This window comes from Struthio camelus, chromosome 3, assembly GCF_040807025.1.
Source record: "Struthio camelus isolate bStrCam1 chromosome 3, bStrCam1.hap1, whole genome shotgun sequence".
NCBI lineage: Eukaryota > Metazoa > Chordata > Aves > Struthioniformes > Struthionidae > Struthio > Struthio camelus.
This window is the reverse complement of record NC_090944.1, coordinates 79,680,292-79,706,213: the sequence shown is the minus strand read 5'-3', so window position 1 is coordinate 79,706,213 and position 25,922 is coordinate 79,680,292. Positions and strand designations below refer to the sequence as shown.

At 39.5% G+C, this 25,922-nt stretch overlaps 1 protein-coding gene across 13 annotated transcripts in view; it reads right to left on the bottom strand.

The window, feature by feature from the left end:
• Positions 1–1,358: 1,358 nt before the first annotated feature.
• IPCEF1 (interaction protein for cytohesin exchange factors 1) overlaps positions 1,359–25,922 on the bottom strand; it is a 66,936-nt gene continuing 42,372 nt past the window's right edge. For all 13 annotated transcript variants that reach the window (XM_009676997.2, XM_009676996.2, XM_068938665.1 and 10 more), the window contains 5 exons: positions 25,221–25,282; positions 21,397–21,485; positions 15,441–15,798; positions 6,339–6,529; positions 1,359–3,127 (listed from right to left, as the gene is read on the bottom strand). In XM_009676997.2, the coding sequence (XP_009675292.2) occupies positions 2,927–3,127; positions 6,339–6,529; positions 15,441–15,798; positions 21,397–21,485; positions 25,221–25,282 (901 nt within the window). In that variant the 3' untranslated portion in view covers positions 1,359–2,926. The remainder of the gene's footprint in view (positions 3,128–6,338; positions 6,530–15,440; positions 15,799–21,396; positions 21,486–25,220; positions 25,283–25,922) is intronic.

Genomic DNA, 25,922 nt, shown 5'->3' with positions numbered 1-25,922 from the left:
AGGTTTACCAAGAGTCAGTAGTTCAACAGTGATAACGTACTGACCAGCTGAAAGGGAACAATTCAAAAACTATTCTAGGCTACGTGATGTCGACAAAATCAATAGCAGAGTTTGGATAACCCAACTCTGTATTTGGCAAAACTGCTCTCACAGTTCTATATGCTAACGTAAGCACGGCGTGTACAAGAGTCTAGACAGTACATACAGGCCACACTGTGTTCCCGTGTATAACGCACATTTACTTCAACAAAGGAAGTCAATGAGGACTTGCTCAGAACTGCAAGGCACTGACTAGTCCGGCCTTATTCAACAGAGCACTTAAGCAAGTGCTTGTTTTAAGGTCTAAGCAGAGAAGATGCTTTTTCAAAAGAATTGTGTTTACTTGCTTTGTTTCATGAGAAACAGAATGATCTGCACTTGCAAGGGAAAAAGCAAAGTGTGCATATAATTGGACCTCCATTATTTATCAGTTATTTAGCACCATCTACGTAAAATTGAGATGGACAAAGCAGATTCATCCCTACACTCGTATCTTTTAATGTGTGCTAAACAGTTAATCAACATGCCAAATTCACAGGCCATCCCTCTCCATCTGCGCAGCTGCTTTCAAGAATTCGATGTGGGAGCTGAATGCTCGCAGACACCCGCTGTCCAGAGGGGCCTCTGGGAATGGTGGAAGATAAAAGACCTTCAAACGGGTTCAATTTTTTAACAAGGCATTACTGAAAACCAAATTCCACCAGCTCTTGAGCTTTCTTAATTTCCATCAACTTCTAGTTTGAATTGCTGAAATTATGAATTCACCAAACACATGATGATTTCCTGGAAACATTAGCTTTTTAACCAACTTGGCTTTTTGTCTGCTTTTCTATTTAGTCACTATCACCCGCTTTCAAGTCTCACTCAGCTTTTGTTCCACGCCAGCAGACTAGCCATAACCCAGTATTAGTCCTAACCCTGACACTCCTAAACCCTTTCACACCAGAAGCAGTGATGATAAACCTAGCGCAGCCGTGCTTCTGCATTCAACCGGCCCCCATCTTCTGTGTCCATTCCCCCTTCCCCATTAAAGCCCGTATCAAAGAAGCCTATGTTCTTCTTTCTATTTCCCCTTCCTTATAGCTTACCACCCACATTCCAGTCCCTACACTCAGCTCAGCCCTAATTGGCATTTTTGGACGCATCGGAACATAATTCTATGTCTCTATTTGTAAGGGCTAGTTGCTGAGTGTTAAAAATGCAACATCCAAATCAGACTTATTGCGAAGCAGGAGGAAAAAAAAATCATCTGTTCCTAAAAAGACTATTAACATTTGCTTTCTTAATCAAAACTATAATAAATACACCATGCAAGGGAATATGTTTTTATGTGTGTATTGTGTATTTTGCTTTAAAAGGTAAGATGTATTAAAAACTAATGACAAAGAGTATCTTTACAAAATAGCCAACAGAACTGCAAATTCTCACAGTTCTGGTGAACTAATTAATTTGAGAATGGTGGGCTAATTCTTATTTTTCAAAATTCAGCACTCCGCAAAGTTTCTCATACTTGAACACACGCTTAAGATGGGAAGGGAAAAACAAACCTTGTGTTGAGGACAGCGAGGCCAAAAAATTATAAGCCTGTAGCAAAATTTCTTAACGTACTCATTTTTTTTTTTGTCCAGTGTGGGATTATGACATTTTCTGGAAAATATATTTTCCTACCTGAAATTATACAGATATTCTTCAAATTTCAAAGTTAGATTGAAAGAAACAAGGAAAAGTTACAGTAAAAGTCCCAGTACAGTCTCAGTTATAGAGCCATTACTGTGATTCATACTTAAATGAATAATAGTACAAAGAACAAGGAGGCATTTCAGTTCAAGTCAACATGTAAGCACTCTCATCTGGGTGGCTGTGGTCCATATGTTCCTATCTACATTAGCAAATTCAGCATATATAAATATATAAATAGAACATATATACAGTACATGGTCACACTCATATAAGCCATAAAATAACATGTATGTACAAAAATATTTGCAGTTATATTTTACACTTCAGTTCTGCAGCAGGAGTTCAAGGATTTAGCTTCTGCTTAGGGGACTTTATCACTTTGCTAATTAGGAATTTGGGATGAACTTGTACCTTATATATTCAGTACTGTCAAAAATATGTAAGAAGCAAATAGTCCTCAGGGAAGTTCTGCCATGTCCATAAGAAAAGTTGAAACTTGTTAAAACATCATTTGCCACATTAAAGAGTAATTTGTGTGTCTCCAGACATACTCAGGGACATTCTCCTCTTGATGTAGAAAGACAGTACTTTGGTCTGGTCCATAAATAAATGTGAAACTCTTAAGACGTCAGGCAGGGCACAGACCGGGTGCCTGACAATTGTCTGTAGTATAGACTCATGCATAATGACTGTTCTACTTGTCTCAGTTTAAACTGGTAAATCAGTCAAAGTGAAGGAATGTAGAGATTAAAACACTTATTTCGGGTTACCTTGCAGGCAGGGTCAAAAAGTACAGAGTAGATTGTATCCTATTGGCATTATTGTAGCTTCCTCTATCAGTAAGTTACGTGGTTAAAATGACCTCAAGCATCTGACATCTATGCAGTTCATAGAAGCCTCTGTGAATTCCAGGAGCCGCATATATTCAATTTACTTCTCCCAAGATGGAAGAACATTTCTTCCCCGCTTCAGATAATATTCTTCTTAGATACACGTTTCAGATACAGACGTGCTTTTTTTAAATTGGGGAATTCACTCTTTCGATATGAAGTAAGTTGTTGTTAAGAGGAATTAAAGCTTTGGAGAAGGGGTTCTTCTCCGTATGAAGAACACTTGGAAAAAACAAACCTCAGAACACAGCAGTTTAAAGTGCGTGTACGTGAAGACCGGGGGCGGAAATCTTGCTGTGCGCCACAGATCCACAGGCTCAGATAGCACTTTCAGCAATAGATGGTGGAGTCATCTCTTGCTCCTCGCTGTTCTCTGTGGATACATCCTGGGCATCCTGCTGGTGATAGATATCTTGAACCAGCATGATGTTTGTGTTCTTCCACTCTCTATACTTCATTGCCGTCAACTTTGGGTCCTCTAGCAACTGGTTAATTGTGGCCAGGTCATGTTCTTTACACTAGGAAGAGAAGAAGAGGTTACTTCTCACAGAAATCTGCCAGGCTCATTGTTCATAATGAAAACACCTTGGGAACGTTACAGAACCATGCCACATGGAGATGAGCAGTTATCCATGCTGGTAACTTGTTCTCATTTTTATAATAGGCATTATCAAAATTAAGTCCATAGTAGAAATTTCTCCCAACTGAAGGCAAGATTATGATTTCACACAGACTTTTTTTAAAGATTCTTTGCAAAACTTTGTGAAAGAAAAGTCATGTGAAAATTGGACGTTGTTATACCATCTCACAAAAAGTTAGCACTCATATGAAAATGGACATAAAACCATCTATTATTGTAATTCAGCCCGCTCCTGACTTTCTCAAAAAATACCTGTTCCCTGGTTATATTATAAATGTCTCTTCTCCAGGAGTTGGACAGAAAATAATTGTGAACATAATCCATGCCGTGGCAGTGTAGCTCGCTGGTCGTTAGAGCTTATATGGATGTTAATAAATCTACCACCAGCTTCTATTAAGAAATCTAGTCTCAGCTATCAGAGAGTCTCAGCAGCTCAGATCATGGACAGTCACTGATGGAGACTGAGAACTTTGATGTCTTCACATTTTCTGTCACAACGCAACTTTTTGCTTTTCCAGGCATTATTATCTGTCAGGCAGTAGATCACAGGACAGAGAAGCCCCACTTAGATGATACAATTTGTTAACTGCACTAATAAATCTCTACTGATTTTGCCTGGCTCCATCCTCCCACTCTCTGCAGGAAAGCAACAGAATAGTTCTTGCCATCTTCTCCTAAGGACACCAGTTTCTCGCAGCCCAAGGACGCTCTACGCCATTAGCTGCCTTGAAAACGCTCCCACAAATTCAAGACACTTCCTGATAGTAGCAACAGGCTGCTCTCACATCCATATCCCAACCCACATTAGGGAAATTTAAGAAAAGGGAGTGAGGAAGTGAGAAGTAGTAAATAAAGATTAGTAGGCAGTAGAATTTGCAAAGTCAGCTGTTCCCTTCAACCATTATTTCAACTAATCTAATCCCCATGATGCCTGAGCCACTTCTGAAACAGGAAATCTTATAAAACTGTTGGTTTACATAGACCCTACCCCAAGACTCAGTGCCAGCCTTGGTAAGAAGTCTTCTGGCATAGGTGCAGAGATATATGCAGTTAGTTTAAGAGGTGAGGACAAGATGAGAGGGAAGAGTATTTGAAATGGGTAAACATGGTGGTAAAGTCAGGCTGTGAATTTTTCTCTAGCACTAAACCCATTTCCCATGTTCACTAAACCTGTGTTGCATTTGAGCACAGCCTCCTGCTCTTCCAAACCATCCAAAGTATGTTTTGCTATTGATATATTGTGGCAGCAACATTAATCTGTTATTAAACATGTGGAGTCAAAAGTCTAAAATAAGGATTGCACTGAGTCTTGAATAAATCATCTTTCTTAGACTAAGAGAGTTTTAATCAAAGCAAAGTAAATATGGACTAAGTGAAAAATTTCTGATTTCAAAATTTCCAGAAGATGATTTTCAGTTATCTCCAGTCTCTTGTTACATTTTAAAAGCATATAATCCCACTGATGCAAAGAATACGCAGTTTCCCTACTCCAAGCATTTGCCTTTCAGACAGGCTAACTAAACACTGCTGTTCATAGAATTCTGTTTGTGTCTGTGAGAAAACGTCTGTGCTATATTTGTCTTGTCAATACTCCAATTTTTAGTTTGAAGAAAGTAAAAAAAAAAAAAAAACACATTCTCAGTATTATGAACACTCCAAAATTATTTTTCCATATTTAATACAAGCATTAGACAAGCCTAAGCTTATAAACACTGCTAATCACAAGTCATACAATATTCCTGTGTTAAATCAATGCAAAGTTTTCCTTTTTGCTCATGTCCACAGAAAGGCTTTTAGGCTTCCGTTCAGTGCTATACTGATGAAACTGATTATCCCACAAGATCCTACCCCATTTTGTACTAACTAGTTCTTAGATTTATTACGGAGGCTCCCACTGGGGGAAACCTTGCAGTATGCTTCTACATTTAGTTTCCTATTCCATAAAATAGGGATACTACTTAACTAACTTTCTGCTATATGATGGGCTTACTTTATTGTAGTATTACTCTTCTACATAAGCATTCAGCAATGTTTCACTTCGGACTCATCAACACTGAGGAAATTCGTGGAGAGATTTCACCCAGTTCTCATACTGAGCCTGGAAGCCCTACAATAGGTAGAATTCTTATGGTCCAACTTGTTTTTTCAGGTGTATCTTCAGGAAGTTTAACATAGGCCTGAATGCCAAAGCCAAGCCTTCCATTGCAACTAATAATCAAATCAATGATTGTGCTGATAGGAAAAGTTTTTACATGTATTTCTCCAGAGTAGAACGCGTGAAGCCAAATGCACTCTTTTGAAATAAGTTACTCAGTTCCTGCTTCTAGTGAACAAAAAAAGAAATAAGTGAAGCCCCAACTTTGCCTTTATTCTTTCTTCTATTTACAATTTAAATGCTATGGTTAACTTTTCTGTTTCCCTTAATACTACTCTGAAGCAGGATTTGAAATTCCATGACAGCCAACATGATGCTGGCAAGTAAACAGCCTCATTAAACCCCATGTTGCGGATAGATTTATTGGCCCTTCCTTGAAACGTTCCATGAACCCCTCCCTTCTCCCTCCAGTTCATGATACATTTCCCACATAAAAGCAGGATGCTTTTGTTATTAAAAGTGTTTTAGTTACAGGAGATCTTTACAATAGCTTTGGTACATCCTGTGCATTCTCCAATAGTCACATAAGGAAAACTTTTTTGGCTCAGGGTCATTTTGTTGTCCTTTATTATTAACATACTTTTTCTGTTCTTCCTTTTTTAAGGCTCTCCTATTTAGTGCATTCAGCTGAGCTTGCAAATTTTCCAGCTAAATAAAAGGAGCTTTCTTTATTAAATTTTCCAAATGGGCTGCAACTTCTGCAAAAAGAGTCCTTCTGAACTACTGCCTCTGCTTTCAGTTCAAATTTAACAGCAAAATACAGTTTGGTGTTCAGAATAAAGTAGAAAACAATTTCAAAAACTAGATCAAATTCTCTGGAGCTTTAAACAAATATGTAATTAGAGATTTGCTGAAGTCTAGGCTTGCTTCTCCTTTCGGCCAAAGTGTTTCTTCTTCTCAGGAAAGGAACCTTGGCCCCACTCTGTGACCTCACCTTTAATGTGCTATTCAGCATTCGAATTTTGTGGAGTTTCTCATTAATGGAAGGATTTTTGCTACGTTTGATAAATGACTTCCTAAGCTCCTTCTTGGTTGAAGGCCGACGATCACCAATGGGAGACAAGCTTGCTTGTTCTAACGACTTATAAAGTCGCTCCATCTCATCATCGGGGCATTTTCCCTGATCTGCAAAGAAAAGAATAAATTTAGCATGAGAATGTGAATACGGTAGCATACAGCATAATCATTAAGTTCAGCCACCAAAACGGACCTTAGCCAAGTTAAAAAGTAACAGTGTTAGAGTCAAAAACAAGGGCACCTTTTCGTGAAATTTTTAGGGTCGTAATGCATATAAGAAAAATATATTACCAAACTCAAATAACTGTAAGAATCAGATTACCATCCAAACAGATACAAGCATAAACTTCTGCTGTCCAAGTGCCGCTTTAATGCTCTGAATCTATCATAGGCTTTGAACAATTGTCAATAGTGCTACATCTGATGAAAACAACTTTGAGAGCATCTACACCTATTTACCTTTTCCCTTCACTCTGCACACCGTTGGTTACCCTGAACACATTTCGATCTGGCAATTTACAAATCAATTCTATTCGGTGTACCCACTCATCATGAGGTTTTGGTAATTATTAAAAATAGAATTTAAAAAATTGGGCAAGGAAATGAGGCACTGAGACACTTCAGAGACCCCCAAGAAAAGTTTCCTAGAAAATAGTTACCTATTGATAACTAACTCCTGAGTTTTGCAGATTGCAACAGAATTTCTGTGTGGTCCCTCACAATGAACCCTTCATTATCTTCATTTTCATTATTCCTTTCAATCTGACGGCTCCTAAACTGTACCATCATCTTACATGACAGAAAGAACATGAGGGAAAAAGCTAGCAAGCAGCTGAGAAATAAGTAGGATAAAATAAGATAAAAGTTGAAGCAAAGTCATTTTTTTTGAAAAAAAAAAACCAGCTTAAAAATGAATAGCTAAAGAAGTTCGAGGCATAGACGGGCACATGTGAACAGAAGGTCATTTTCAGCAATAGACTGTGCAACCCATTGTGATGATAGGACCAGATACTCTTATCCCTCAACCCACACTGAAAGCTTTTCTATTTCAGTATTTACTAAAGGAAAATCTTAAAATTATTGGTGTTTTCAGGGTGCTAACGAGTCCTTTAATTCCCCACTTGGATAACATTCATTTTTATTTCACTGGGGATGGTGGTGGTAGTTCTTAAATGCGGTCCTCCGTGTGCCAACAGAAATATCTATGCTTTTTTTTTTTAAATAAAAGTTAAATATCGGCTTTTCTAAATTATCTTCAATCGGCAAACATTTTCTGAACAAAAGGAAGCAGTTCCTTTGCTCTCTCACGCTGCAGCGAAAAGTCCCTCTAGAGCAGGATTCCAAGAGCTGTCCAAGAGCCATCCAGGGTCAATAAATGCCTTTAGGAGTGCAAACCACTGTTGTGCTACCGTCACTCTGCCCATGCCAAGCTATACGTTTGCAAATGAAAAGTGATGCATTAGAAGGGGGAGCGGAGAAGGGTTAAGGAGGAGGCCAAGAGCAAAAATTTGGTCCTTTCTACATTACCCTCACCACAGCATTTAAGATCTTGACCCTGCAACAGCTGAAGCAAATAAGACGAAGCAAAACTTTGCATACGTGAGCTGGGATCAGGCCTGAAATGCTGTAGCTGAATAGCTGACCAGCATGTCAGCACACTCAGGAGTCTGCTTCTTATCTTGTCCATGTTTTAAGAAGTACAGCATCCTCCTACACCCCCATCCTCTTAAATATTTAGGTTACAGGAAAAGTTTATGATATGTTACAAATATTTGTCTTCAGTCTGTTGCTGGCCGCCTTTCATTACTTTGTGATTATAAAGAGGCTGCTGCAACTTGACAAGAACTAAATATAGCTTCCATCGCTGGTACAGTGCAGGGGGAGGAGGAGAACTGTTGTATATTTAACAGGCTGCGAGAAATAGAAAAAAAATGCACGTGTAAGGCATAATACATGGCAGTAGTATTTCCTGAAAACTGTCAGCTCATACCATGAGGCTCATAATTATAACTAGCTTCCTGCCTACTTACTTGGGATGAAGCAGCTGGTTGTTTCATTAGCCAGCTCCTGCACAGGACTGGCTCAGCTGTGCTGCAGATATTACCCATTGGGACTGTACACAGTATCACTTTCAGAGATAAATTCAGCTTTATCGGATCCAATTGACAGATATCCAAGAAAAATTACATAAAAAGAAAAAAAATGCATTGACTGTCCAGCAACTTAAAATAAAAGGTGGGGGCAGGGAGCCAAAAGGACTATAAGTGCCTGCTCTGGACATTTTTTGAAGCTAACTCACGATGCTCCACAGTGTCCTAAAAGTGTTAGAAAGTAACAAACATGATAAAATTCCGTCTCTGAACATGCTTCTTCCATTCTGCGTATTCTAATATCTCTTATGCATTTGTGGATGGAGGTTGGCAGGACACAAATTCTTAATGTATAAAGAGAAGTGGTAGTTCAGGCCAGAAGGCTCCCTCCCCATGATCAGCACTCTGAACTCAGCTTCTGCACTCCTTCAAGCTTGCTACCTTGAAAAACTCCTCTCCTATATCATATTCTTTCCCCACTTCGACCCCTGAAAGAATGAATGAGGTCAGTTAATTTCACAGGGACAGGAACGCGCCAGATTCTGGAGATCAAGTACATAAAGAGAATGACAGTGAAGATGCTAAACAGGATTACAGGTTACAAAGGGTGAGTGAAACCTACAGGCTATGTAGAGCCAGATGTGAGTACTATTGTCTACATTTTTGCTTACATTAATAAGCAATGAGCTTCTCTCACAACAGTTAAAAAAATAGTATCTTAATGTTGTGTTTTTGTATATAAGCAAATACCGTTATTGTTTTATACACAAGCAAATACCATTATTGACAGAGAGTAAATCTGCCAATAAATGTCTGATACTGATCTGGGCTTTTACCCTCAATATCCTGAGTTCCCCTGAGCCAAACTCAAAAAGCAAAACCCAATGCTTTCCAGGCTTGAAACTGTCATTAAACATGCTAGATCCAGGGCTATGAATCTGTAAATGGGAGACGTCATGGAAAAAGGGGAGAGGCATTACGTCAGCAAATCAATTAACAAGCCCAATAAAATGATCTATGATAAGAAAACATTTCTCATCACTTACACATTCTTTAATGGTCCATTACAGCATTTCACAAGCCTCCTCATACGAGGAAAGTAAATGAAGAAGAAAGTAGTAGCCGTAGTGTGTTTTGTGCTTTTTCCCCCACAAAAATATCCAAAGAAAATTAAGGTTGGGTGATGGGGATAAACTAGCATGATTCAAATCTTAAGCAAAGACTGGACTTTTTCTCCACATTCAACCATTTATAGCACTTTTGCCCAAAACTTTGTACTGCTTAGTTCCCTTTATGCCTGGAAAGAAAGCATTGACCTAGCAATTGAGTAATTTTCAGTATAGAGAAGTACAAATAGTCACCAATTCTGTATTTTTAGGCTTCACTAACTTGGATTCCTGCTATGAAACCCGCCCCATGTAGGCCATACAATTGAATCATCACAAAATATTTGGTTTGCATCACAAAGTTTAAAAAAAAAAAAAAGTATGCACATAACACACAATACTCAAGATTAGAGTAAAAGGGACGAGTCTATCTGTGTTGGACTCTCAAATATAAGTGAATCACCCCTTCTGTGAGCTTTGTTAACCTCAGAGGATTTATATTAGGGATATATTCTGCTGGTAAAAATTCTAAAGAGCACAGACAGGTCAGGCCCCGCTAGCACTCCTCTGACGTAAGTCTTTCCAGCCTCGTCACATAGCTAACATCAGGCATATTCGGAATCATTTCAAAATACAATATTGCAAGTTACCTCTTCCACACGAACTCATCAAGCTAAACACTTTCTGCCTCAGATACACAAGTTAAGAAACTTAAGTGCTGCCACAGAACTTCTTCATCTCATCCTATTTTAAAGATAAAATATGTACATTTTCCTTTCAGGACCTGCAGAGAGATTAGGGGTAGGAAGCACAGCAACAGTGGAAGGATACGACATATTGTGTGTATTTACGAGTGTGTACCTGCACACAAGCTAACGCATGCACGGCCACTTACTGTATGCTTTTCCATACCCTTGGCAATATTAACTATTAGCAATTCTGTTGAGCAATGTCACGGGAAGGATCAGTCTTACTGGGCTCTTGCACAGTGCCCTTCATCTATGAGTCTTCCAGCCTGCTAAGCCTCATACTACTTCTGGAAAAATTATACAGCATGGCTCTTCTAACTTTGACAGGCTTCACGGCAGGAAAAGTGGAACAGAAGCAGAGCTGTGCCAACAAAAAGAAAGTCTTTCCCTGAGATATTTCACCATTCCAGAGAAGGAGATATTCTAATGTGGGGTGAGGAAAATAAAGTTATTTTAGGCTGGTGAGAACCTCTGACTAGTTCTGTTTCAGGAGAAGCATATCAGAATTTTGAGGCTTGGTACCACTTATCTGAAATTTCCCTCTTATTAAACAGGAGATATCACAGACAAGAGCAAGCTGCCAGAGATTGAGCACATCAGCTCTTCATCTCCTCAGTTTTCAGCTTCCACCTTCCCTTCAGCCAACTTGCCACAAGCGGGAGACGTCAAGGTATTCAGACTCCCCACTTTGCAGCAGCAACACAGGAGCCTGTCTGAAAATTCGTAACTTGAATGTTTTGCAAGAAGCAGCTATGAAAAAATCAAGCTTATTGCTTCCCAGTGGTAAAGAAACAGAAATTGGCAATGTTTTGCAGAAAGAACATTTTGCATTGGAAAATAACTCCAACAGAACATATCTTACTAACTCTAAACTGAACCCAAGAAATTTAAATACTTGTTCTCTCACCCTCTAACACTGAGATCTCACAGCTCTCAAGCTGTGTATTAATTCTAGGAAAAAATCTGCTTCTTCTCCCTGTCTTTGCTACTTATATGAGCTTCTCGTGGCTGTGGCAACACCCCTATTTCCAATTCTGCCTAACCTTTTGATGCCAATGTGACAGCATATAGACGCGTACTGGGGAGAAGAGAGGAGAAAAATGTAACTCCCTTCCTCCCTCACCTCACATACACACACGCACACAGTGTCTATTCTCCACAGCAGTAGTGGACTTTTTAATGGGAATATGATGACATCATGGGGAAATATCATTTCCCATAGAGCTACAGAACAGAAGAGATAGGAAATACTCCATTTAAGAGAGCATGGCTTAGGCAAACTCCTCATTGGCAAATGCAGAACTACTAAACAATGAGGTAGGAGAAAATGGGAGAAAAAAAACGTGAAAAATATTCACCACCAATAGTAAGAGACTCTTACCTACAATAGGATACTCTTGTATGCTGTATTCCTCTGCAATGAGCGATTCCATTTTTAATAAACTGGGGCGTAACTGGAAACAATACAATTAAGTATTTTTTTCCAAGTCCTGAAAACTGTAGCATCATAATTTTCACTGTGATTTCTAAAGCCTTTTTGATGAGAAGCAAAATAATCATTCAAATACACTTGTTTGTCCATACAATTATCCTCACTATAAGCAAATCTGTTGGTCTATACAACTACCATCTAGCCATTTTTTGAGATTTTTGGAGCAGGAATAAAGGGGCCAGAGCACACCAGAGGCTCTGTTCTGGCTATTATTGGCACACGCAAACTCAAAAGGGGAAGAGGATGTCAGTTCTGAAAAAAGGAGGAACTGATTGCATCCCGCTCCTATTTAACCAATTGTTCCCCACAAAATCAACCCAGATAAATTTCAAATGGTTTGTGAAAAGTTTTTGAGGTTTCCCAAAATATCAGCACATGGTAGATCTTCTACAAGCTACCGTGAGCTAAAATACGGTACCATAAAAATTTCTTGCCAAGATCCATTAACTTCACATGATCATGAACATAAAATCTTAAGGAAATGCAAGGAAGAAGGATGTTATTGCTATAGTAAAAGATCCCTAAATACACACAAACACCTATTCCTGTTCTCTTGTAGTAACCTTTCAGTTTCTGCAACTTCCTTTTGTTATTGTTTTTTCTGACGATGATGGTGGTGGGTCATAATCAGATTAATTTTTGTTCCAGCAGTTGCCAGAAGAAATACAAAAGATGAAGTTTGGCTGCAGAGAGTGTCTAGCCATCCTGGATGGGACAAGGCCAGCTTCTGGATACAGCGCACGTAGTCAGATACTTGTTTATATTCTTAACTGCTGTTTGTTTGCCTTTCAGTTTCTTTGTGTCAGAGGGAGTTTTACATTCTTTGTCTCTGTAAATGTAGCAATAATACTGAAATATTATTTTTCCCACAAAATAAATGGAAATAAGCAAATTCAAAAGCAAATACTGTTACATTCTGCCTTTTCTTGTACTTTGTGTTACTCTCTGGTACATAAAGTTTCCTCAAAAATCAGAGCAGTGAATAAGGCTGAAAACATTCATAAAACCATGAGGAGTAAGGCTGGAAAGTCCTTCAAAACGCCATCTAGTACATCTCCTTGCAAATAACACAGTTGTTTAGCAGATTTCATTTAATAGTTTTCATTAAAAAGATAATCCTTTATGATTATTTGAATCTTTCATTTTTCTCACGGAGATTTGGGCCATTTGATCTTTCTGAAACTTTTCTTTCATTGTTTAATTCATACCTAAGGCTTCTGTACTCTTCTGGTATTTTCACGACAAGCTTTTCCCACAAAGTCAAAGCTGCGCTTCCTCCTAGCTCACAACTTTTCTCATGTCAGTCTCCATTTCTGGCTTTTGCCAGTAAAAATGCTCTTCAGTTCTTGAAAGCGTTCACCTTGGCTCACAGCTGCTATCAGCTGCAACTAACAACAGAGAGTTTGCCAAGCAGAACGTGGCCACCAAGTAGACTGTGTGACAGGTGATTTCACTTTTCGTAAGGAGAAGGAGACACTATGCACAAGCTTGAATATTCTGGAGTGAGAGTGTTCAAAGAATGCATAGCTGTTGTTAAAACAATGGTACAGGCTTTACGCAACACAGGCCACGCTTTCAGAGCACAAGGTGGTCCTGCCTCCTTTTGGACACGTTCCAGTTACTCTAAAACAGGAAGAATTCTCAGAAATGCGCTATTGAGAAATATCATAAAGCACATAATACTGATTGCACTAGCAAATGATTGAGGTATGCATTCTTCTTGTTTCACAGCAGATAACTCTACGGTGTTCTTACCGCTTATGGTAAATAGTATGGTTTGGCAGCTAGCTTTTACCCCAAACCTGAAATTCATCTCACAAGATTCATGCATATCCTTATCAGCTAGCTCAAGGCAGAAATTCTTGGGGGATAAGCCACTGAACCCAGAATTAAATCCTTTCCAATAAACTGCATTTTGAACTGAATGGCTACTTTACATTAATCCTTTTTTCCACCTCACATTCCCATTTTGAAGTAGCTTAATCAATCTCCGTGCAAATTTTTTCATTTATTTTTCCAGGGGCCATTGCAAGAAAAAGTCGCAAGCACTCTCCATCCCCTCCTCATACCATGCAGACTTGATAAAGGAAAGAAAAATGCATGTACAGTAGATGTCTTACTGGCTCAACAACAAGTTACGATGCAGACAGTAACTAGTGAGGTTATACAGTTTCCATAGTGACTATCTCATTGAAATGATCTATTTCTGGAATTCCATCACAGATCACCAGAGCGGTTACAATGGAAGCATCCCGCAATCAGGGAAAGCTGCCTGCTAAGGAATGAGCAGATGGAAATAGTAATTTCCCCCAGAATATTTTTCAGACAATTAAATCAGCTTCCAAATGACAGTAATATACCAAAATGTGCCTGGATTTACATTTTAATCCTGATTTTATTGGTAAGTATTACTATATCATTGTATGATTTCAGCCTATAAAACTGTGCTTTAAATGATTACAAATGTGGCATGCTAAATCTATGACCATCCATAAAAGTTCTTGTCAGTGCCCTTACAGTCACTATAGTAAGCAGCAACCTGAGGATTACTGCAAGTTTTCAGAGAATGCCACAGTAACATATTCTAAGCGAAAGGTGAAGTTTACACTTCTGAAGAGCCACCATTTAACCTTGCTTAATGGGATCTTTAAGCCACTATGTCATATATAGCCTACACTCCAACAGTCCACCTGAATGTACTTAAATATGGGTTCATATGTAACCTAGGAATCTCACAGTTCACCCAAAGAATGTTTCCCGAAGACATTATGTGTTTAAATTTAACCCAGAAAGTCAAATTACAGAAGACAATGCATTTACTATGTATTTCTTCAGGGACCCCATTTCTGCCAGGCCTAGCCATTCCACTACTCGCAATGCCATAATGCTCAAAAGGCAAGGCGCAATGCCTTACTATGGCAGTAGGGTTATTCAAGTAACAATGACCAAATTCTGGAAAATGTACTATGTTTTTAATTCAGCAGTAGGCTTCAGTATTAGGATACCAAAGCAGATACCCACATGCTTAAACAAAGTCCAGTCTTAAATGACTTTCAGATTGCACCTGTTTTCCCTTGATTATGATGAAGTTCAGTGAAATCAATAGGGAATATGTGGTAGAAGTGAAGGCACCTCCTTTCACTTTTAAAGGCGGATTGATGTTACTCCATATTCTCCACTTCTTTCATAGGCTATTTTGCTTAGGATGTCAGTTCTGTCAGATATTGTCCGATTCCACCCCTACTTGTGAAGCTTTCTTAAAGTTTAGATTCAATTCTAACCAATAAAAGACAGACATATTAAATTATAGAAAGCCAATAAAGATATGTCTATATTAGGATTTTATAGAGAGGTTATGACTTTGACATCTATGCAGAATTTGAGAAAAAGTCTAAAGGTACTTATCATTTAGACACTAGGTTATATATCTGAAGCACAGTAAACCAGATGCTTGTTATAAATGATGTACCGCTGGAAAACTTTTCAGTATAGCATATAAAGGAAGGAAGGGGGTAAAAAAAAAAAAAAAAATCCAATAAACTTTTACACTGTATGGCCCTGCGATAAAACCTCCTCACTCACCTTTGGCTAGTGATTTCTGTCCTGTTGCATCTAGCACAGCCAGGCAATGTATATTTTGAGTTAACAAAGAATTTTGGGATCCACCACTGGGCTGGACCTCCTGGCTTTCTGCCACTTCTCCACAGTCCATTTCTGGCTGCTCCTCAGAGTGAACCTGGACACAGAAGGTTAAAGGCTGATCACCCTCTTCTATGGCAGAGCTGTTAACTAGGTCAAGCCAGGACTGCCTCTCGGGATAAACCACTTTGGACACCAAGGAAGATGACGACTCTTGGGAGTTGAAAGTGCTTTCAGGGGAGGAGAGAGAACAAGATGCTTCACTTGACAGAGTTGAGGTCAAGGAGGACTTCTGCTGATCCTGTTTTCCAGAAACAAAAGAACAAAACAAAAAACAAAACCTTATTCCAAGTCATTCCTGTTCCTAGGCTCTATCTATTGTGGATATGCAGTTGAAATGCTAACTGACCACAAACTGATATAATCTGATCAAATTTGAATCCAAACAAGCCTGAGGCATGAAAGCCAGTCTCCCATCACTTTCAAAAACTAAGTGATGAAGCAAGGGGTAAACAGATCAAAACCTAGAAACACCTAGAAACAAAAGAGCTAGAAAAAGAAGTCATGTTTTGAATGCAACTTTCCATGTTAGGTCTCATATTCGCTTTCACTCTTTACTGTCTATTCACTCCATTGGTCTAATCAAGAGCACAGAAGAGAAGCCCTGAATTAGTCGTTGACCATGGAGTTGTCTTAAAGCATTTAGTAAATCCATTGATGCCATAACCAGAGACAGTCAAGAATTAGCCTGAGCAGTGAACTACCTTGACTTTCTCAGCACACAAAGCTATTTCACCTGGTCCATTCAAGGGACTAATCATTTACCAAGCCAAGAAGGCTTGGTAATATGATGGCAAATCAATGGGGAAAGGGAAAGGCAGGCAACCACGAGGCAAAGGGCATGCAAAAGGCAGAATGGTACAAGATTTGTGCTGCTCATTCACCTGCCAAATTTATCCTTGAGCACATGAATCTGAGAACAGACTTGAGCTTCACTACAGACACATCGGAAATAATCGGCACATCCTAGGTCCCTCTATGCCATACTGGTCTCAGGAAGAGTTCATATCACCAGAAGGGGCTCAGAGACCTCTACAAGCCGTCGTTAGGAGCTAGGTGATCAATGAGAGAGGGCATAATAGGCACATAGTACCTTGTAAAGAAAGCTTAGGAGAAAAAAGAAAGTTTTGAAAGGTACGTAGCTACCCAGACAGGCAGATAGATGCTTAGGGTTTTGTTTTTTGTTTTTTTTACAGGAGTCATTTACACTAGTTGACTTGTACTACTGTCTGGTCATCAACAGCAACTTCTCCCACAGAAGAACTGGCACTAGCCTGCTTCTTAATGACCAACGACGCTGAAAAGATAAGCCAAGAAAGAGAGTCAAATATCCAGCTAAAAGGACAATCCATTAAACTGAGAAGCACATATTCAAAACTGTTAACAACAACAACTCCACACAAAATATAATTGTGTGGAGAGGACACGTCTACACAGTTAATTGTGGCATTGCCAAATCTAAGTCAAAGCCAAGAATTAAGCAAAGCTTCAAAGAGGGCCAAAAAGTTACTACATGGGTACACAGAAACACATAGATACACACACAAATACTCAGAAGAAGATTAGTTAACAATAATGAAGCAATGGAAGAGAGACAAAGCCTCATATTGCACCCATTAGTAGAAACTACTAGAAATCACAATGAGACATAATACGAAAGCCAGATTTCTCATATCTGCTACTGCAAAAATTTTAGTCCTTTTTGCAAATCAGCTGCTACTGGCCACTGTCAAAATCAGAATACCAGACTTGATAGACTACAAGTCTGGAAAGTTTATGTACATATGTAGAATAGATCTCTAAGGATTAAAACAGATGATAACTAAGCCAGCAGTGCTGCAAATTACTGAAGTGGTGTTGCTAGGGAAACCTCAACAAAATGAAAACACAAGAAAGGGACTAGCCTGGAATATTTATTAATAATCACCTGACAAACTAGAAGCAAGAAATATTCATATAAACAAGGTGTGACAACATTTTTGAATTATGCTATATAAACTTAGGCAACTCAGTGTTGCTATAGCATATAATACTTCCTTTTTCCATTAAAAAATGCAAATAGGATTGCCTTCCGATAGTTTTGATCTAGCTGGTTCTTAGATCTACTAATCAACTCAGAGAATGAGGAGGACTGATATCAGATTATGGTCACCATTTGTTTGCACCACTTTCTTCACTTTTGTAAATTTTCAAAGCCATTCCTCCAAGACTATCCCCAATGCTATGGGAACAAACATTATTTATGGAAAGTATGATACTGTGTTTCAGGTACCTGTTGGTTTTTAAAAAGAAAACCTTCACAAACGCGCCCTAGAGCAAAAGACAAGGAGATGCATCATAAACTACATCTGCCAGAGACAAAAGTGCGCTTGGGAGCATGAGTTACCTGAAGCATTTCATCTGTCTCTGAACTCTATTGAGAAGACAAACTGTTGAACTGTTTCTACAGCCAGGCAGAGCAACTGAAAAGTAAAAGCTCATGCACATGGGGTTTTGCTGGTCTAATTCCAGTTGTTCAAAGGCAGAAAAAGAATATGCTAGATCTCACCTACATTTTTCTGGCATTTTTCCATGCAATAGAAAATGCCACTGAAACAAAAACGGTGTCTCCCTGAATTGAATGTATTTTTGTTTTCATTTTCATTTTGTGTTAAAGACAAGATTTGGTTGAGAATAAAGACGACTGCCAGAATATGTTTCTCTTTCTCTACCCATGGGAACATACAGAACTATATTTTATTTTTCTTGGCATGACCAATGTTTACCTCAGCTACTGAAGAGGTTCCTTCGGAAGACTTGCAATTATCCATGTAAAAATAAATCTCCATTTGGGGACATTTTAAAAAGCAGATGTTCAAGCCAGCAGATCATAAGGATTCCACTAGACATAAAAAAAAGATACCTAGACAGTCCTTTAAGAGAAAAATTATCTCCACGAAATATGTCAACAGCTTTTTCGGAGTTGCTGCAATCTATTGGCTCAGCATGGCTGCTAGTTTTTGAGCATTAAATCCATTCACATGCAGCAAAATTAATGCAAATGGTCAGTAGAGCTTTTGTCCTACAAATGCTAAAATGTATTTGGTTTTCACTTGCTTTTTTCTTCAACAGTACCCAGAAGCACTCATAAACATAGAAGGCTCATGCTCACCACTATTTTGTTTTTCAATGGTCAAAATGCTTTGAATTAGCGGAGAACTAGCAACTAAAACTTTGTGCTATAAGTACAGCAAAATATTTGTTGCTCTAATAGATAACAGTGCCTGCACCTGGATAACTATTAGTTTCCAGATTAATAGTTTCCAGTCTGGAGGTGATCTCAAGAAGTTTGGAGGCTTTCTAATTGAGATAATGGGGTTAATTTTCAAAAGTGTCCATAGCTCCAAAATCTTATTTTGCAAATTGCCCTTGTCACTTGGGAGGCAAAAGTACAACACCAATAAATAAATAAATAAATAAATAAAGTGAAATAAGCCCCAGTCAAGCGCCTATAACATTCTTGATGGTGGTCTGAGTTTCCAGGATAAGCGTTTCTCCCAGTAGCAATCTGAAAAAATGCAAGTAGGCATCCCAAATGATGTGTACGTACATAATATCATCCCAGATCCACCAAATGTTCAGGATCTCTTAGCTTGGTACAAAAAGTCTGTAGTGAATGAACAGGCAGCAAGCAGTGTTTAACCAGCCTTCCCCAAACCATCCACGAGCTTCATCCCTAGAACTGACTTCCCAGTAAAAGCTGTGCTTTCTCAATCTTTCTAGTGGTTTTCTTGCTTCAGCTGCTATCAGGAGTAAGGAGGCTGATATCTAAAATTTGAGAGAGAACTCCATCAGCTCAGCTCTGCTGGTACCTAAGTGTTCCCTACCCACCACATTAGGGAGCCGAGCATAGGGCAGAGCAGTGGCAGCTGGAGCTTATCTCAGTGGCCTCTTCTGGGAGGAGGAGATGACTAATCTGCTTTGCAGACACTAACTTTTGTCCATGGCAGAAGTGACTTCAAGGTGGGGATGAGCAGAAGGGAAAACAGCTCAGAAAGGAAAAGGCTGGAGGGAAAATAAGCCTTATGAGGAAAGACTGAGGAAGTGGGACCTCTCAGCACCCACCTTCCCTACTAAAATCTTGAAGTCAGCCTTGTCTCCTAACATACCCTCCCAGAAGAGCATATGGGTAGGAGATAACCGGAGATAGTCTCTGCAGCAACAGACTGACAAGCAGCAGGAAGCCAGAAAAACAGAAAACTACAAAACAGCACCTGTTTAAACTCATTACCCGGAAAAATGCAGGCATTCACTCAGGGGTGAGCAGAAGGGAAAGACATCTACAGCCACTTAAAGGCAAGCCACTGACGTATAAAATTCGAGACACTTCATTATCAGCTTTTGGCCCAAAATAACTCTTGGAGTCACATTGCCAAGGTTCCTATTTTCTCTGATATTTATAGCCACTTGGCCACATTTAACTTTCAGTTAATACAGCCAATAAAGAATCATATTTTATACAGCAGTGAACACCCCACATCCCCGAGTGCCAGGTGGATTGTTTTACAGTGATTAGTATTAAACAACTGTACTCGGAGAGGAAGTGAACTTATCCGACTTATCTGACTGAAACAGAAGGGGCCAAATAGGTGATGGTGTGACACACACTCCCAGCTTTATGAGAGCTAATTAAAGAATACCAGACAGGGACACATGGCATGTGTGTGCCAACACATCTTTTATTACTGACTATGACTATGCAAGCTTCTACGGTTGATCTATATTTTTCAAATTTGTTCTTGCTTCTCTGTCTCTGATCACCTCAGCTACTGGATGTTGTTTCCGTGTGCCAATAGAGGAACCTGTACCAGATCGATGAGGTAGTGGGCACTTTCCCTTTATGAGATGCAACAATATAATTTTATATTAAGCATATTACTGTGTACCCCTCAATATTAACTTTCAACAAAGGAGGGAAAGGCTTGAAATAAGGATCCTTATTTCAGGTGCACTACCATCCCTAACTGGTTTAGTCATTTCTATACACAGAATAACTAAAGCTCATATACTAAAAGGTATACAAAGCGAGATGAGATCACTGGGGAAAGCAACAACATAGAAACAAGGTTCATAGGTCAGTAACTGGCTAATAACTAGGTAAGTCAATTTGATTAGACATATGAGCATGCATACTGCTTATTTTAATTCATGAAATGAAGCTAGGCAGGAGGGAATATTTTGGACAAATGCTCCACAGCAAGCGAGAAAAACAGCCCAGATTTTGGGAGGATGCCTATTTTCTTTGTTTATAGTCTCTTTTTCACAGGTAGAAGAAAAGAACAGATTTTGTCATTGTCAGCAGAGACCACTTTCTTTTCACTTCCCTTTACTTTCCTGCCACAAGCGCAGCTTCAAATTCAGCAGTTTTAAGAGTAGCTCACTCAGATAAATAAATACAAATCTGTTGGATGATGCTGTCAGAGGTAGCCAAAAAAAAGATTTGGGATTGGATTGGAAAAGAAAAGTATGAAAAATCAGGTTATGGCAGCGTGTTGAAAACCTCGTAAAGGAAAGACACCTTGTGTATATGAGGTAGAGTGACACCTTCCTTTCTAAAACAGATATGTCTTCATTTGAAGGAGCTTGCGCTTTCAAGTGTGAGGCTCTCAGCGGAGGAGGCTAGAATAACTGCAAGCTCCGTCATAGGGTGGGTGGTGAGTTGGTGCATTCACATTTCACAGGCAAAAAGTGAACATTTACCGCCCCTACTTTAGGTCATTAGGTGAAGATACACCTTCTGAAGAGAGATTTGTTCCAACTAGTTAGCAACTAGAAACAAGCTAAATACTGTAAGACTTACCAAATGAGGAGGTGGTGGCTGGGCTGTGTAGGGGGGAGGTGGTGTGTCTGTTATTTCTGGATCATCATGTTCACTTTCACTGTAACATTCTGGGGCAGACAGGGAAAAATGAACAAAAACTGTTGGTCTAACGTTCATGTATTCTCTGCACCACTGTGGTAATCAAATACCACCAAATAGCACTTTCTGGTCTCAGGACCACACTGTAGCGTATCAGTATCTCCTTCAATGAAAATTAACCCACCTGTAGTAATCGTTTTTTTTTTCTTTTTCTTTTTCTTTTTTTTTTTTAACGCAAACATAATTGCCACGGCAGTAAACACTAGGTGGCACTGCTATAAATAGCTTTAAGGGGGGGAGGGAATAGGATTTTTTTTCCTTCTCAGCCTGTAAAAGAAAGGCCGCACGGTTGGTTGTATAATTTAGGGAAACCTGTCGCAAGTAGCAGGTTCTGGCCCTCAATCTCTTTAACCAGCAAACTGTCCTAAACAGGCAAACGGTATTTTGGCTGAGATTTTGGAAAACAGATTGCTTGCATGGTACTTAGGAAAGCAAAGAAGCACCCCCATCAGAAACTTCTGTCACCACACAGTAACTCACGTAGGCAGGCACACCACGTGGAACAGTGGTATGTTTGTAAAGCTAGTCATAAAAGCAAACACATGAGGATTATACACCTCATGCATTTTTTTTAAATGAAAAGCAAGCTGATAAAGCCCCAGTATCGTTTCATACGCGGCAGAGAGGCAGTCATGTTGTTATTTAACTCCCTGTGAAGCGGATGGAGGTATTTTCCAGCACTGCTTAAGTGCTTTTTAACACTGGATTAAATAAAGTGATAACCAGATAGCTGATAAAATGAGACACAGAGACAAAAACAGGAGGCAATAAATTGGTGGTTCCTACTTCCAGAGCTTGGCTGTAACCACTGGGCAAAATCACTTCCCCTCCACGAAATCTCCCAGCACACATCGCCCCTTCAGATCAAACCTTCATAGGAGCAAGTGTCTGCATGCTTTCCTGTACCATGTGCCAAGTGTGACAGAGCTCACACCTACCCCGGTGAGCTGGGGACCTGTGCGGTAACAAGCAGTTAGGAGTTTAACGAGGCCCACGTCAGCAAGCGCTAGGTGTCAGAAGCGCAAAGACTGCCCCTGCGGTTTCCACTGGAGCCAGCACTCTGCACTTCCTCTCCCTCAGCGCGAGGCGTATAAAGTCAGTTTGTGCTCTTAAAGAGCAATCGCATCTCTCTAGTGGAAATAATTCTCCAGCTCGCTCTCTCCAAGTTGTTAAGGGCTGTTTTTATAAAGAGAGCATTTTGCAAGAGCTGGTCTTCATGGGTTTGAATCAGTAGAAAGCAATGTTAGCACAGTCTGTGGGTAAACACATATGTTTACCACATCTTTTAGCTAAATTAATACCTGCACACTTTCTTTTTGTGCATGTCGTTTTGGGGTTCTAATAAACACACTGCGAGGGAAAAAAAGCTGTAAAATATAACAGTTTCGTAGACAAGAGAGAGAGGTTTCTAAGATGTTAGCAAAGTGACACCTAAGGAGATTCATTACTTTTTGAATAATTTATACATGTTTCCTCCCAGTACTGTTGTTCGCAGAACTATAGACTTTTTAATAGCATAACTGCTATTTGGTTTAGTGAAAATAGGTGCAGGCACATCTTAGCATAAAGGACCAAGACTGGCTGCAGTAAGGCCTATATCAAATTCTAGGGCTCTATTAATATGTTCTTGAATAACTCCGAGTAAAGAACTTATTGTTTTTATACAGACAGAAGAACTGAAAAAGAAGCAACAGCTGTTTCTGATACTCTAAATAGGCTAACAGGAGGGCTGAAGGCAGAGAAAGCAAAAGAATATACAAGAACTGCCACAATGAGAGCCAAGACCTTCCTGGAGAGTTATGGTTTGTGACAGAGAGGGCAGAATTGGGTCACTAGAAACAGAAACAACTGTGGGTAATGGTGACATTTCTGTGAAGTGTAACAATGCCTCTGTAAGGCACACAGACAAGCTAACAGGGTACTGAACCTGTACTCAAGAGAGCTGCTGGAGCACCTGTGGCAAAACATGAGCGGAAAGCTGAGCTGGTGTTTGGCACCACATTCAGAGAGTTTTTTCTGAACGGAGAGACAAGCCACCAGCTTCAAAAGTTAAAGAAATCTTGGCAGTGTTATGTTTATACCTGGGTAATTAGATAACCTGCTACAAAGGTTGCTCAAGTGGATCATTTTGTCTCTCTTTGTGTCTGTCTGTCTGTCTCTCTGTCTTTCTCTCTCTCTTTTTTTAATGCAGTTTATTTGGCTCTCTTATTTTAAATCTAATTTTTAAACTCCTGACTTAGCCAAGCCAACCAATATGCTACATTTTCTAAGGTCTTAAAAAAATGAATTTGTTTCTACGTATAATATTTTGACAATCATTACCTTCAGTCAATCTCCTCCTCTTTCGTGTAAACATGGAAAACATGTTTGGACACTTCTTCCCCAAGTATAATTATCATGCAGTTCTTGCTACACAGCCTAGTATTCTGTAAAGCCCTCCCCACTAATTAGCTGATATTATTCTGATACAATTGGGTTGCAAAAGGACATAGATATTTTGAAGGAATTTAGGGAAATGGGAATTAAAAGGTTTCCTGACAAGAAATGAAGAGGAACTGTGAAGTGAAGACAAAAAAAAAAAAAAAAGATGAGACCTACTGAATCTCCAGAAATCAGTGATATCTATGTTTATCAGTGAAAGCTGCTTTTAATGGCAGAGTTTATATGGAGACAGATAAGATAAATCAATAATGGCATTACATGCCCAAAGTCGGACATGAACCACATTCTTTTTCTGCAGAGTTGCAGAAGCGATATGGCAAAGAGCCTTCCACTGCTTAGACAAAACAGGCTGCATCACTTAAGTGTTCATACCAGTCTAAACACCAATTTCTTCTTCATAATGCCTGTTTCTTCAGAATCTGAGCAGTTCTAAAAAAGGCACTCAACCAACACTCCAGAAATGCAGGGTTAAAAGCCCAGAAGAAGATACATACTCCTCAGGTTAAAGTTCATCCCAAGTTTGCTAAGGGGCAGTTCATAAAACTAGCCGTAGTGCTTTGAGCTCTAAACTAGTTCCAAACATGTGCATCTTCACCAGCAGCCCTACCAAGCACTGTGACAAATGACACTTTCTTTGTCCTCAACCCATATTTGTGATTTGGGTGCAGGTACTGACCTCCAAAAAAGTTCTATTATATCATTGTGCAGATTAGGAAATGTCTTTTAGGAGATCAGGCGTTTAAAGTTACTCATTCCACAATTAACTCTTGGGCTTAGCTGGAAAGGAAATTGTACACTTCAGTTTGTACGCAGACATTGCTGCTCTTGGAACCCTCCAAACTGGAGGAGACATTAGGGACAATGTCCCTAATGATGTAGGACATCTACATTGCATAAGATGTTCCCAAGCTAGCAAGCTCCCCACTCATAACACAGCTCCTATAATATAACTTACAAGCTCAAAACCCAGGTAGCACAACTATTTCTCTTTGTGGACTCAGCCAGCCAGCAAACTGCCAGACGGTAGTTACATATCAGTCAGAAGGATCGCTGAGTGTCTCTATAAGCTGCTCGCCAGTGTTTCTTTAACTATGGTTAGCCTGTACTGAGTCAGAGTGGTGCCTCTGAGCTCAGCAGGTAGACAGGCCCAAGGTAACAATTTAAAACAAAGAAAATGGATGACACAAATTCAGCCCAGCGAAAACTTTGCCCTGTGAAAAACATTACGTAGATACATACTAAAACCATTGTCAGAAACATACCTTCTTCATTCTTCCCATTGAGTGCCTGAGGGTCTACAGCCATTTCCAGCTTACTCAGCCACCTGTGTTAGAAGCAGAGGGAATACATTGTTAGAGACACTTACATGCTGTTCTGAAAGTTTTGCTCCTTTCAGATGTGTTCTGTATTACCATCTCTGTTGTGGCTAACCTTTAGTCTAAATGTCAGAGTTTCTTTCTTAGACCACCTTCTAAAAAGACACCAGTTACCTGAATGCATAATTCCCATTCCTTGCAAAAACTGTGGATGGCGCAGTTGCCCTTAGAAGTAGAAACGCGCTAAACAGCTCACCGGTCTGCCTTGTAACAGGTAATAGACAGTTCGTAAGACTACTTAGAATTTTCTTTTCCTAAACTGATTCTATGTATTGCTTTCTGAACCAGTGACATAATCCAGTACTACAGCAAACTATTCACGCTTCTCCGTCATACAGCCCTTGTGTTCTTCTCAGACTGCATGTGGTAAGCAGGACTAGCTGACTAAGAACATCATCTTTTCCTGATCCTCAAAAAAGCACTACTGATAACCAAGGAGCCACATTTGTGGAAGCTAAAGGAAAAGTATTTGTGCTATAACAAAATTTCACTGGTTTAGTCCTGCTGCTAAGGTGTCATCTCTCAGAAGAGACAAAGCAAAAGCCGTAAGAGCCATTAAAGATGATGTCAGTTGTCCTGGCCAAAGCT